Raw genomic sequence first — 13,653 nt, 5'->3', positions numbered from 1 at the left:
AACACAGGATATTCACTAAGGACAAAAGATTTCTGAAAAAAAAGCTATTGTAATATAGAGACTTACATTACTTTCTTGTCATCCTCTTATATGTGTTTCTATGCATTTCAGAGAAGATTCATGATTTTTAAGCTGTTTTCTCTAGTATTTTGATTGTAAAAGACAAGCTTTTAGTCTTTGAAAAAAATATAAAGACAAAAAATAAATCTGAAATCCCCAAATTTCCATAGTCTAGTAAGGACCTTCTAGGTGTCAAACTCGTCGTGTCATATTGCTGTCACGTGACATATCGTGATGCTTTTTTCCTTCACGGAGCTGGGGTGGGCATGGCCTGCGCATGATGCATCGGCCCGCAGGCCACCAGTTTGACACCCCTGTTCTAGTATTTACCAATTTCACACAAGAAGGCAAATTATTTTCATTTCAATCGTGGAAACTAAGAAACTACTGCACTAAAGTTATAATCCTTTGTATCTTACATGAGAATTAGGCTCTGCTGAAGACAGTGGGTTTTAATCTATAAACATCCACAGGAATTCACCATTCTAGACTCAGTGACTTCCCAGTTACTTAGAAATTAGTCCTCTTGGTATGACCAACACTTATCACCAAGTACGATGTTAATCATATGTTTTCCTCAAACATTTGACATCTCAAACATTTGACATCTCAAACATTTACTGGATTCAAAAAACTATTCATCCATGGGGGGAAACTCCAAAAGCCATAGCTTGAAATCCCTTTGTTAAGGACTGACCAAAAGGTCACAAAAGACTGTTCCAGGCTTGGAAATCTTGTGAAATTCTCCATTAGGCAACATATAACAAACCAAGTGTTTCATGATCTCAAATGTGAGTGCACATTTTCAGATTTTCTATGCATTTTGGATTAATGAAAACAGCTCAGTATTTTGATCGCCCTTAAACTTTGAGCCAACCATTTCTTTTCCCGTCAGAAATATATGAAAAATGGACCATTCTGTCCACTTACTATAATATGGTGTTAAAAGTCAGTATTTCATATTGGTTGTAATTTCTAGTTGGTGCAAAAAACATACACAAACCGACAAAAATTCAACTGGTGAAATATTGCTCCTCTCTCTTTGGTGGTAATCTTTTCTTTTATGTACACTGAGAGCATATGCACCAAGACAAATTCCTTGTGTGTCCAATCACATTTGGCCAATAAAAAATTCTATTATTCTATTCTATTCTATTCTATTCTATTCTATTCTATTCTATTCTATTCTATTCTATTCTATTCTATTCTATTCTATTCTATTCTATTCTATTCTATTCTATTCTATTCTAAAACTGTATCAAATGTCTGCTTGTATTATAAATACATTTCTGCCAGGGAAGAAATGAAAGTGGGAAGGGGCGGAAGGGAAAAAATAATTTATTCTGAATTTCTATAGGCTCCAAGTACTTCTATTTCAAGTTCATTCTAAAAATTCTCCGAAAACTCTTTGCCACTCTTTGACAGCAGTAGACACTCTTATCGAACATAAGGAACGCTGGGAAATGTAGTCAATCCGTGTTTGATAGCCTAGAACGCTGCTATTAGGTAAGCGAGAAACCGCTCTTCGGGTGACATTTCACTTAACCCTTTCCTTCCCAACGTTGACTGCTTGGACTTAACATAAGCAATAATTCGGGGGGCGGGGGTAGAGAAAGGAAGTCCCGCCTTCTGTCTTGCCTCTAATTGGAGGACAAGTAAGCGGAAGCGACGTCATTCCTGTAAACGGGCATATGCTATGGTGGGAAGTTGGTGGCTCGGGTAAGTTACAAGGCCGGCTGGCGCGGGGAGCGGGCTTTCTGACGTCGTTTCCTCGCAGCCGCAGCTCTGGCTTCTTCTCCGGTTTTGAGCCCTCCACGTCGATCGCCGGGTGGTGGGAGGAGGGCAGGGGAGGGAGCGATGGGCCAACGACCGTTGGGGGAAGTTTGGGCTTCCCAGCTGGCGGGACGATCCGAAGGAAACTTTCCCAAACCATCCGCAGATCCCCAGAACCGGTGCTCGTAAGAAGCGACTCGTTACTTCATTGCAACACGTGTAGATGTGTGTGTGCACGTCTGAACGTGGCCGTACGCGATCTTCCTTTTCCCTGTCTGAAATCAGGCTGTGCTGGGAAGTATTATGAGTTGCCCCAGCATCTTTGCTTCCCTTGCCCTCGACGGAGAAGGTGATCCGATAAGAAAACCTTGCCAATTCGCAGAATCTTCTTCCTTCCTTCCTTCCTTCCTTCCTTCCTTCCTCCTCCATCCCTCATCCCTCATCCTTATTATCATTATTATTTTTCATCACACAGTCAGCTGGACGTTCATACTTGGTTTGGCGTTTTTGTCTACCTATCTGGTCCTTACCAAGGACCTGGGATAGGTAGATATGGATGATGATGATGATGATGGTGATGATTTGGCTGTTCTCCACAACTGTTTATCCTAGCAATATTTGTTTTTGTTTTGTTTGTTTTGTCATGAGACTTAGAGATAACATGAAGCCGACTTCGAAGATTTCTGTTAAAGTGGAGAGCTGTCTGGGTTTTCTTGATGTAAGGGCTGCTATGATTTGTCATTTTTGGTTGCTGAATGTTGAGGATACTAATATTGCATAGCGATTTTGGGACATGTGGGGAAAGGTTTTTTTTTTTTAAACGGAAGTAGATAGGTCTAAAATTACTATAGTCACATGTTTTCTAACATCACTTTCATCTTTGTTTCACAAGTAGATACAGGTAGTCTTCAACTTACAACAGTTCATTTAGTGACTGTTCAGAGTTACAGCGACACTGAAAAAAGGGACTCATGGCCATTTTTCACACTTATGACCTTTGCACGATCCCCATGGTCACATGATTTACATTCGGGTGATTGACAAATGACTCACATTTATGACGGTTGCAGTGTCCTGGAGTCATGTGATCTCCTTTTAGGACCTTCTGACAAGCACAGTCAATGGGGAAGCCAGCAAGCCCCAACAGCCGTGTTACTAATTTAAGAACTGCAGTGATTCCCTTAACAAATTAGGTGAGAAAAGTCATAACATGGAGCAAACTCACAAATTTCTCAACAGCATAAATTTTGGACTCAACTGTGGTCGTAAGTTGAGGACTCCATGTACTGACCACCCTCATCAAATGCACCACAACCACATTGTCAGTCCTCCCAGGTAAACCAGAAAGGAAATACAATCAGTTACTAATGCTAGTTTATTGTAAGGCTATATTAACAGAATCTTGCAAATCTGAAATTACAGATCTCCCACAGTGACTTATAATGCCTCGTCCATTAAGGCAGGTCTCTTCTAAGTTTCTATCTCTCACCTTTTAAGCAACTGCAGGTTCCCCCCTTTTATCTCCTTTCCTAGTTAGGATCTCTCCATCTTGTCTCTCACGGTCACTCTTGCATATTGTTACACATATTCAGTATACAGGTAGTCCTTGGTTCATGACAGTAATTGGCACATTTGCTAAGCGATGTGGTCATAAAGCACAACATCACATGACGTTGCCAATTTATGACAATTCCAGTTGCAGTCCCAAAAGTGCTTTTTTTTAGGAGACAACTGGACTTCCTTGTTTTTTCTTTGAAGACTTTTCACTTCTCATCCAAGAAGCTTCTTCAGCTCTGACAGGATAGTGGGGAATGGAAGGATTTATACTCCTTGCAGCAGGGGTGAAATGCTCCCGGTTCGGACGATCCGGTAGCGATGGTGGCCGGTGGTTCGGAGAACTGGTAGCAAAAATCCCTGCTTGCGCCCCCACCCCCACCCCCAATGCCCAGCTGAGACACATGATCATCAGAGGCTTTTTTTTTACTTTTAAAAACATTTTTTCTACAACCTCTTTGACTGAAAAAATGCTTTTAAAAGTAAAAAAAAGCCTCTGATGATCCCAGCTGAGTTGCCTGATCGTCAGAGGCTTTTAAAAGCATTTTTTTTCTACAGCCTCTTCTGCTGAAGAGGTTGTAGAAAAAAATGCTTTTAAAAGTTAAAATAAATAGTTGTTCATGCCCACCTGATCACATTAACACCCCCCACCACCACCACCAAGCCACGTCCACAGAACTGATAGTAACAGATTTTACATTTCACCACTGCCTTGCAGACTGCTGAACATTTGCATCCTTTCAGAGGGTTGTTGAAGCACTTGGAGGTTTATCTGTGACCTCAGGGTCACCTGAGTAGTGCTCCTGGTTCCTGTAGTCTGCAATTTTTTTCTCTCTGGAAATCCATTCCTACTCCCACATCATTCAAAGGGTGTTCATCCCAAATTGTACAGCTGAAAGACTGAGAATCTCTACAGACTTCCAGTTGCAGTGTTTAGACAAATCCTCCATGATCATTAGGTGCAATATTACATGTGACTTTCTTGCTGGTTTCTCTATTGACTTTGCTTGTCGGAAGCCAGCACTTACAGTAGCAAATGGCAATCATGTGGCCACAGGTTACTGTAGTCATTGTAATTGTGAGCTGGTTGCCAAGCATCTGAATTGTAATCACATGACCGCAGGACACTGTGGCTTTCGTAACTTTGTACAGTTGCTGAACAAATGGTCATTAACTGAGGATTCGAGGTGGCGCAGTGGTTAGAGTGCAGTACTGCAGGCTACTTCAGCTGAATGCTAGCTGCAGTTCAGCAGCTAGTATCTCACCCGCTCAAGGTTGAGTCAGCCTTCCATCCTTCCAAGGTGGGTAAAATGAGGACCCAGATTGTTGTGGGCAATATGCTAACTCTGTAAACCGCTTAGAGAGGGCTGTAATGTAAATAATAAGCCCTCCCTGAAAATATTTAAACACAGAGCTGGAAATCAGGTAAGACGACAAGAGGAGCTCCATCTTGCTCCATACACCCCAAAATAATAAGACCTCCCCAAAAATAAGGCCAAGCGCTTATTTTGGGGTTCAAAAAATATAAGTCTTATTTCCAGGGAAACACAGTACTTGGGGGAAAAGGCAGTCTAAGACATTGTCCTACAAAGTAACTGGAGATAATAACTGATTATATACATCAACTTGATGTATAAAGCAATAAATGATCCTAATAAAGTACTTACACAGTTGAAAAACATGTTCAATTCATAATTCATAATTTAGTAATGTAGATTTAGTCTCTTACTTTGAAAAATAAGTGATGACAGTTTGAAGTGTAAGGAGGGGGAGCGAGGCTGCAGAGTAATGGAGACAATGATGGAAAATGATGATTAGTAGGTGGAGGAGATGTGGATGCAGGCTTTGTATGAAATGTGATCATATCAGAACTGCAGGGCCTTGGTATATATATCTTCTGTCCTTTTCTTGGATCTTTGCTTAATAATAATGTCTGTTGTTTTGTTATCTTCTTTCTTTCAAAAAGAAGCTTGTTTGTTTATTTGTTTGACTATTTGATTAAATTTATATGCTGCCCATCTCACTATCCAAAGTTGCCTATATATCTCCAAATAAAATTGAAATCTAGAAGCTACTATACTGTTCCTTTCTGTATTATAATTGCTATTTTCTAGCCATTTCCATTTTTCTAAAATTTTCTCAGAACTGACTGTTTTGGAGGTTTTGTTAAGATTTTATACAATCTTAAGGACTTTATACAAGTCCTTAACTTACAACCACAATTGAACCCATAATTTATGTTGCTAAGTGAGAAATTTGTTAAGTAAGTTTTGCCCCATTTTACAACTTTTCCTGCCACGATTTGTTAAGTGAATCACTGCATTGTTAAATTAATTACAGTGTTGTTAAGTGAATCTAGCTTCCCCCATTGACCTTGCTTGTCAGAAGGTCGAAAAGCAGATCACATGACCCTAGGACAGTGATGGCTAACCTTTTTTTCCTTGGGTGCTGAAAGTGCGCACATGCGCATGATAGTGTGTGTGTGCCCACACCCATAATGCAGTGCCCATCAGCACCCTCCGCCCCCCTCTGTGCATGTGCACATGCCCCCCTGCGCTACCCTGCCCCCTGCGCATGCGTGCACAAACCCCCCTGCACCCCGTTTTGGGCCTAGCAGGCCTCCCTGAAACCTTCTGGGACCAAAAATGGGGTGGGGGGTATACCGCACCCCCCCCCCTGTGCTTGTGTGCGTGACACCCCCCCGCGCATGCACGCATGTCTCCCGCATGCATGGCAGAAACCCGAAAATCAGCTGGCCGGCGGAAGGTGCGCGCGCATGCACGGTGGAGCTGACCTAGGGTTACGGCGCCATGTTCCCATAGAGATGGCTCCATGTGCCACCTGTGGCATGTGTGCCATAGGTTCGCCATCACGGCCCTAAGACATGCAGCCATCATAAATATGAGTCAGTTGCCAATCAGCCGGATTTTAATCATATGACCATGGGGATGCTGCAGCTGTCATAAGTGAAAAACAGTTATAAGTCACTTTTTTCAGTGCTGTTATAACTTCGAATGGTCACTAAATAAACTGTTGTAAGTTGAAGACTACCTGTAATGGCTTTGCTGGACTTTTCTTCACCTTCTACTTGGCCATCAGCAGCAAGTGTTGCAGATCTTTTATTGAAAGTTCTCTGCAGATGGGACTGAAACAATTTAGATCTTGCTTTGTGGGAGCAAGTTGTATTGCTCTCACAAAGCAAGCTGGGTTCAACGAAGTACAGGAAGAAGACTTACTTAGATCTGGCTTCTTCCTGTACTTCGTTGAACCCAGCTTGCTTTGTGAGAGCAATACAATTTGTCTTTATTTTGGGCAGCTCTTTTATAGCAGCAAAGCCTCTCAAATCACATATGAAATCAGGTAGAAGCCACCAAACACCATTGTTAGTGGCTTCTCATTTCTTGTGAGAAAATATGCCTCTGATATCTTCATTATCGGATCTTCAGTCGAAACATTTAACAGATGTTCTGTCTCTTCAAATCCTTTGTCTTGTTCTAATAGACTTTCTACACTTGTTCTTCCTTTAAAAAAAAACAAACCTGGCTTTTATATTATTAACATTTCTTCTGATTGCCCATGATGTCTCTTCATTTAAGCAGAAACACGCACAGTGTCACATGTTCTTTTGTTTCTTTTCAAAGCACTGAGAATTTCAAACTTTTCTTCAGTCAATGAAGCTTTTCTTTCTCCGCTTGAAATGTTATTACCACCGTGCTTTGTTCACACATCCTTTTCAGTATACAGATTTATTAAGCAGGTGAAAGTACACTTTAACAGTAATAATTAACAAAATTAAAAAAAAACCAGAGAGATGCAAAAGGCACTAACCAAATAGTGCATGCATGGCACACGTACTGGCTCGAATAGTGTTTTACAGATATTGTTCTCTTATTTATCAATCATGTATGACAGTGGCCCCCAACCTTTTGGGCACCAGGGACCCTCTCCGTGGAGAGAGGTTTTTTCTGTGGACCGGAGCGGGTGTAGTTTCACATACTGCCTGCATTCCACGGATGGGGGCTTCGCTTGTTTGCATGGCCTGGTTTTTGGCACGCTGTGGACTGATGGCAGTCCACGGACCCGGGGTTAGGGATCCCTGATGTATGAACAAATTCTTGTATATTAACGTGCTATATAAGAACTATGCTGTGAAAGCTCTGATAGGTATAAATTAAATCAATTCATTTAATTAACTGAAAAGCAGATAATTTTATTGTTGACAGCAATATTAGTTTATGGCTGCTTATGATTTTTGTCTTACCAGAAACCTCATTTGTTTTCTCTATAGATTAATTATTTTTGCTGGTAAGAATAACAGTAACATTCCACATTGATTTTTGGAACGCTTACATTGGAAATTCAGAGTTTTAAAGTGGAAGAAGAGGGAATGAAGAGTAGCAGAAATGAATGTAAGTATTTTTTTAAAATTGAGTATTAAATTATAAATTTGATGAATTCAGCAAATCCACTTCATTGGTATTTTGTGGGTCCTGAAAGTACAGCTTTTTGCCCAGACTTTTGATGAGGAAGATTGACACCCTTTTTCTTCCTTTTTTGTTTTTTTGTTCCCATCTGCAAGAATTATTATCTCTGCCAGCTTTCTTTCTTTCTTTGTTTTGTGTTTTGCATATTTTTTTACAATGCTTTTTACAATCTGCAAACTGTTCAGAGTCACTGGGAGTCAGGTGGCATAGACCTTTAATATATTATGGTTGGTTGCATAGTCAACCAATTGTTTAGACTGGATTTGGCTTTTTTTATCCACCTATCAAGTCCTTCCCAAGGACTGAGATAGGCAGATGTTGTTTGATGGTGTTAAAGGTATCAGGATGAAGAGCCATGATGGCACAGTGGTTAGAATGCAGTATTGCAGGTTAACTCTGTTGACTGCCAGCAGTTTGATCCTGACTGTCTCAAAGTTGACTCGGCCTTCCATCGTTCCGAGGTCGGTAAAATGGGGGCAATATGCTGATTCTGTAAACCTCTTAGAGAGGGCTATAAAGCACCATGAATATAAGTCTAAATGCTATTGCTAAGTATGCTATTCCAAGTAAAGCTGCTTTTGCAATTGACCAGTGGTGTCCAGATCAGGGTGGATTTGATTTAAATCGAGTTGATTTAAATCACAATTTAAATCATGATTTAAATCACTAGTAAAAAGGCTTGATTTAAATCAACTCGATTTAAATCATAATTTTTAAAGAGCAACTGTCATCTCTGCTACTCCTTTGACCCACTGTTGACTCACCGATAGTCCCAGTGTTGCAGAATATACAGCCTCATGCTACATAACTAAGCTCCATGCTGAATAAACTAAATTATTTATGTATCTTAAATAGAAAACTATCTTACGATAGATTTTTACCCCAAAAGTTTTTTATTAAAATAAATTCGATAAAAATCAAAAAAATCCGATTTAAAATCAAAAAAATCCGATTTAAATAAAAAAAATCTGATTTTTTTTTAATTTTTTTAAAAAAATCATTGATTTTTATCCACCTGGTTCAGATGATGTTCCAGAGGTTTTGGAATTGCACCCGGTGCACCTATAACTGTTGACATTATCTATGCTTCATTTTGTCATGTAGTCGTTCTACTTCTCTTATTATTTTCATTATTATATCATGAAAACTTAAATTTAAAGAGAGGGCATGTGAGTAAATATTGCTGGTACCCTTTCACAAGCAATAATAACCTGTGACTAGGATATTGGAAGAGGACTATGCTAGGTCAAAACATTTCATTCAGCATTATCTATGATGACTGTCAAGGACTGTCAGGGGTTCAACCAACATTTTTTCAATGGTATCTGACAACTGTAGGAATTAAACCTGGGAATTTTTGCATGAAAAGCATGTATTCTGCAACTGCAGGTAGCAAATGGTTGCTTTTATGCCTAAAGAAGACTAAAACTCCCAGCTCCTAGTCTATTCCCTTAACTCTGACACCAATTCCCTCAATGTTTATGGATGTTTCCAAAGTGCTTATGCGGAAGGCAATTTAAGTCTATGGAAGTATGATTGAAGCCCACACGCTAAATTTTATCTGAGAAGAATTGTATACTTATTTGTATAATGCGGTTATGATCATGTTATAGTGTCTACTACGTAGTCAATATTTTATTGAGAACAGTTATGTAGTTGTTATTACTTGGTAGTTGGCTAACTGCAAATTTTACTGATGTTTTATGTCAAATGCTGTATTTTCTTTATTAAAATATTTGTAGCCTGGCTATTACCTTAAGGAATCAGAGTTGGTTACAATCCATATATTTGATAAACTAGAATAATAAAATGAAGTAAAAACGAACAGTATAAAATTTAACATGGTAATATTTATTACATTATTATACTACTTCCCATTAAATAATCTCAAATCAATTCACAATAAAATGTATTGCAATAAAGTGTAATACAATAATAGAAAGATATAGATTTTTCCAAAAGAGGGTAAGGCTGATTTAAAATAGCTGGTTTCTCAGTGCCATTTTAGCACATTTTGTAAGGATTGCAGGTTCAGTATGGGGTTGCATGTACGTGAAAAAAAGTCATATTACTTCTTTGTGAGTTTACATTTTTGCATTTCATTTCTCTTAAGTTAATGTTTATTATGTAAAATTTAAATGCTTTTATGTTTTAAAGTCTGGATCTAGCTGTGAACGGAAGGAATCTTACCATACTCGCCAGAGAAGTGCCTCCCCAGAAGACAGGTAAAATGTCTTTTTATAAGGAATGCAGTGAAAACTCACTATAAATAATAATAGATTGTAACGGGGAGATGGGAGGGGAGACAATTTCTTTAATATTTTAAAATTAAAATATTAAAACCGTTTGGGCACCAGGGACGGCGGTGGGGACTTCCATGGAGGGCGGTTTTTCCACAGATCAGGGGTGTGTATGGTTTCGCATGCTGCCTGGGTCCCATGTGTGCATGGATAGGGCTTTACTCGCTCAGCCCAGTTCCTGGCAATCCACCTACTAGAACCAGTCATGGTCCAGGGGTTGGGGATTCCTATTTTAAAATTTAAAATAGATTTAAAGTATTGTAAGATTTGAGAATTCCCCTACTATAGTGATTTATTTTTTTTAGGCAAGTTTTAAATCTGAGAAACTGATTGTTAGCTGAAGTGGCAAATACTCGGTTTACCTGCGAGGGTTATTCATTTTAGATTAGCTGAGAATCTGGTAGTGGAAATACATCATATTTTTGTTCTAATACTGTTTTGGGATAGGAATTGTTTTAAACCTAGATTTGCCTTTCTTTCAGACAGTTTTGATATTTGATGGAAAAGAAGTTAATTGAGGGGGACATTTCTTTCACTCCGATCTAAAGAACCAAGACAACTTCATAAATTGACAGGATTGGTTTTGGGTCTTCTGATCAAAGGAAGATGCAGACAACAATGCTTCTAATTTGGGGATGTTGATGGATATGTGTGTCTTTCTCTTACACACACATATGCACTATACACATACCACTTCACCTGTCGTGTGCTTTATTAGATATTTCATCAATAGGTGTTTTTGCAGGTGTTTCTGTCTAGCTTAGTTTCTTATGTTGCTGTTAATAAGTTGACATCTTCAGTCCAAGATTTATACCTTTTAAAGGTGTGCTAACAATTTTCTCAGTGTCCCCAGGGATATTGGTTACTCTCTTGATCTTCTCAGCAGAAAATTCTGCTGTTCTAAGTATATTCCAGTTGTAGACAAATGCTAAGTGAACATAGCTGAGTTCACAGAGAATCTCCTTCTGACTTACACAATTAGGAGTGGAGCCAATTGAAAAGATGGAAATGAATCCATCATGTGTGAGTGCATTTCCTTCTCTGCCCATTCTGATCTGGTGCTTCATTAGGATTCTGCTCCGCTCAAATCTCATTTCCAAATATTTGTATAGAAACTAGAAGTATGTTACATGTACAAACATCAGATATATTGAATATAAATATCCACTTACGAATGTTCTTTATTCCTTTGCTTCTTTCATTGTCATAATCAAGATGATACCTGTTTTGAAAGGATTGGGGTAGCAGTAGAAAATACGAAAAGGGAGGGAGGGATTAGGTGCAAGATTTATGATGTAAATCTTGTAAAACTGATGAACCAAGGAGTAATTCAAGGACATACATAAACACCGAGACTTCAGTGTTTAATTATACAAATAATATCAATCTTTTTTATTACTTTTGCATATAGAGTAAAGTTCTGTGCAATACAAACTTGACAGCTGAGGAACATTTGAAACACACTATTTGCTTTCCAAAGTTACACAATCCATTATATATTTATTTGTTATTTATTTATTTATTTATTTATTTATTTATTTACTTACTTACTTACTTACTTAGTTATGCCTTCAGATCAGCATTGACTCCTTGTAACTGCCTGCAGGTTTCTTGGCAGCATTTTTTGGGAAGTAGGCTTGCCAGTTCCTTCTTCCTAGGGCTGAGAAAGGTGACTAGCCAGCTGGCCTAAGGCAAGACTATACAGGTAGTCTCGACTTACGACCACAATTGAGCCCAACGTTTATGTTAAGTGAAAAAATCTGTTAAGTGAGTTTTGCTCCATTTTACGACTTTTCTTGCTACATTTGTTAAGTGAATCCCTGCAGTTGTTAAGGGTCCCAAGTCACTTTTTACGGTGCCGTTGTAACTTTGAACGGTCACTAAGTGAACTGTTGTAAGTCAAGGACTACCTGTAGTCACTGTTTCCTCATTTGTAGCCTGGTGCCTTAACCACGACACCCAACTGGCTCTCCACAAATTCTGTGATGTGTTTAACATTAATTGCTAATCAAGTTTTGCCCTTAATCCAGGAGTAGGTCCATGGAGCGTAAGAGGTCTCAATCTCCACAAAGCAAAGGCCATTTGGAACACAGAAGATCTGACAGAGAATATTCGGGAAGGGGGCATTCCGATGACAGATACCCAGAACCAAGGTGAATGTCAAATGCTTCTAAAAATTCTGAACTTTGCGTTGTTTAATTGCTGATGTTTTTGTAAGCTTTTGTAGGGTGTGCTGATTAGGATTTTGCTTAAAATAAGTTTTAGAACTGATGAATGGTAAATATTGGCATCATATTTAAAATTTACTTTTTCTTTCTTTTATACTTTGAACATGAAATGTGTAGATTTTTTTTTTATTTCAGAAGGAGAGAAAGACAGGAGAGAGAGAGAGAATCTGATTGGAAGAAGCACAGGAAGTCCCGGTCACCTGATAGAAGAAATGATACGGAGAAATCAGGAGTACAGGGCTCTCTTTTACGTGAGGAACCCCCTCAAAAGAAAAAGAAAGAGGAAGTGGATCCAATCCTTACACGGACTGGTGGTGCATACATTCCTCCAGCAAAGCTCAGGATGATGCAGGCACAAATCACTGATAAAAACAGGTATACCAGGATTTCTAAAAATTATATTTTATGTAAATTAAATTAAATTAAATTTTTCTCCAACATTCAAAAAAAAAAAAATCTTTTTACTTTCTTTCCAGTCCTCCACACCAATTATGGGTTTTTATTTCTTCTAATTTTAAAGTTCTCCAGATATTTTTGTCCAAAAGTCAATTTTCTTTTCGGGTTTTGTCACTTTAAATTTCTACTTTGGTCTTCTTCCTTCTTTTCTCCCATGCCCATTAGCCGCTGTTATTTCGCTGGGACACTTTTAACAAGTTTAAAAATCTTTTTCTTTTTTTGTCTATGAGCTGGCAATCACTCACCCGGCATCAGTGCTCTGTTCAAATCACCGCTCCTGCTCAAAACGTAGTCCGGTTGCCCCAGCTTAGTGACGGCCACAATGGCTGCCGCTCTCGCTGCCGAGTCGGAGAGTTTCCTCTGACCTCCGAGGAACTTGCCTGTTCCTCTTGGTCTTCCAATCTGCCTCTCCTTCTTCTCTGTCCCTACAAGACAGATCCGGTCTAAAGACCCCTTGGTAGCGGCTTGTCAGCCCAGGATTTCGCGGGGCTCATCGGAGCCCGCTATTTCCCTGACTGTCTCGCTGCGACGCTTCTGGTTGAATCTAGCACCCACAATTTCTGAAGGCAAGCTATTTCACTGGTTAATTGTCCTCACTTTTAGGAAGTTTCTCCTTGATTCCAGGTTGCTTCTCTCTTTGAGTAGTTTCCAACCATTGTTTCTTGTCCTGCCCTCTGGTGCTTTGTAAAATAATTTGACCCCCTCTTCTTTGTGGCAGCCCCCCAAATATTGGAATACTGCTATCATGTCATCCCAAATTCTTCTTTTCTTTAGGCTAGTGTTTGTAGACTATTTTGC

General features: G+C 39.2%; 1 protein-coding gene across 4 annotated transcripts in view; it reads left to right on the top strand.

Moving 5' to 3' along the window:
• Positions 1-1,702: 1,702 nt before the first annotated feature.
• CWC22 (CWC22 spliceosome associated protein) overlaps positions 1,703-13,653 on the top strand; it is a 45,583-nt gene continuing 33,632 nt past the window's right edge. The window contains exons 1-5 of one of the 4 annotated variants that reach the window (XM_034428713.3): positions 1,703-1,779; positions 7,676-7,796; positions 10,029-10,096; positions 12,202-12,324; positions 12,535-12,774. In XM_034428713.3, the coding sequence (XP_034284604.2) occupies positions 7,791-7,796; positions 10,029-10,096; positions 12,202-12,324; positions 12,535-12,774 (437 nt within the window). In that variant the 5' untranslated portion in view covers positions 1,703-1,779; positions 7,676-7,790. Of the gene's footprint in view, positions 2,183-7,675; positions 7,797-10,028; positions 10,097-12,201; positions 12,325-12,534; positions 12,775-13,653 lie in introns of all 4 variants that reach the window. The other 3 variants (XM_087882063.1, XM_034428723.3, XM_060688045.2) reach the window with 3 other exon arrangements.

The sequence above is a fragment of the Pantherophis guttatus genome, chromosome 1, assembly GCF_059756535.1.
Source record: "Pantherophis guttatus breed Tessera chromosome 1, ASM5975653v1, whole genome shotgun sequence".
Lineage (NCBI taxonomy): Eukaryota > Metazoa > Chordata > Lepidosauria > Squamata > Colubridae > Pantherophis > Pantherophis guttatus.
The sequence above is the reverse complement of the archived record's forward strand: the minus strand, read 5'-3'. Positions and strand labels throughout refer to the sequence as shown.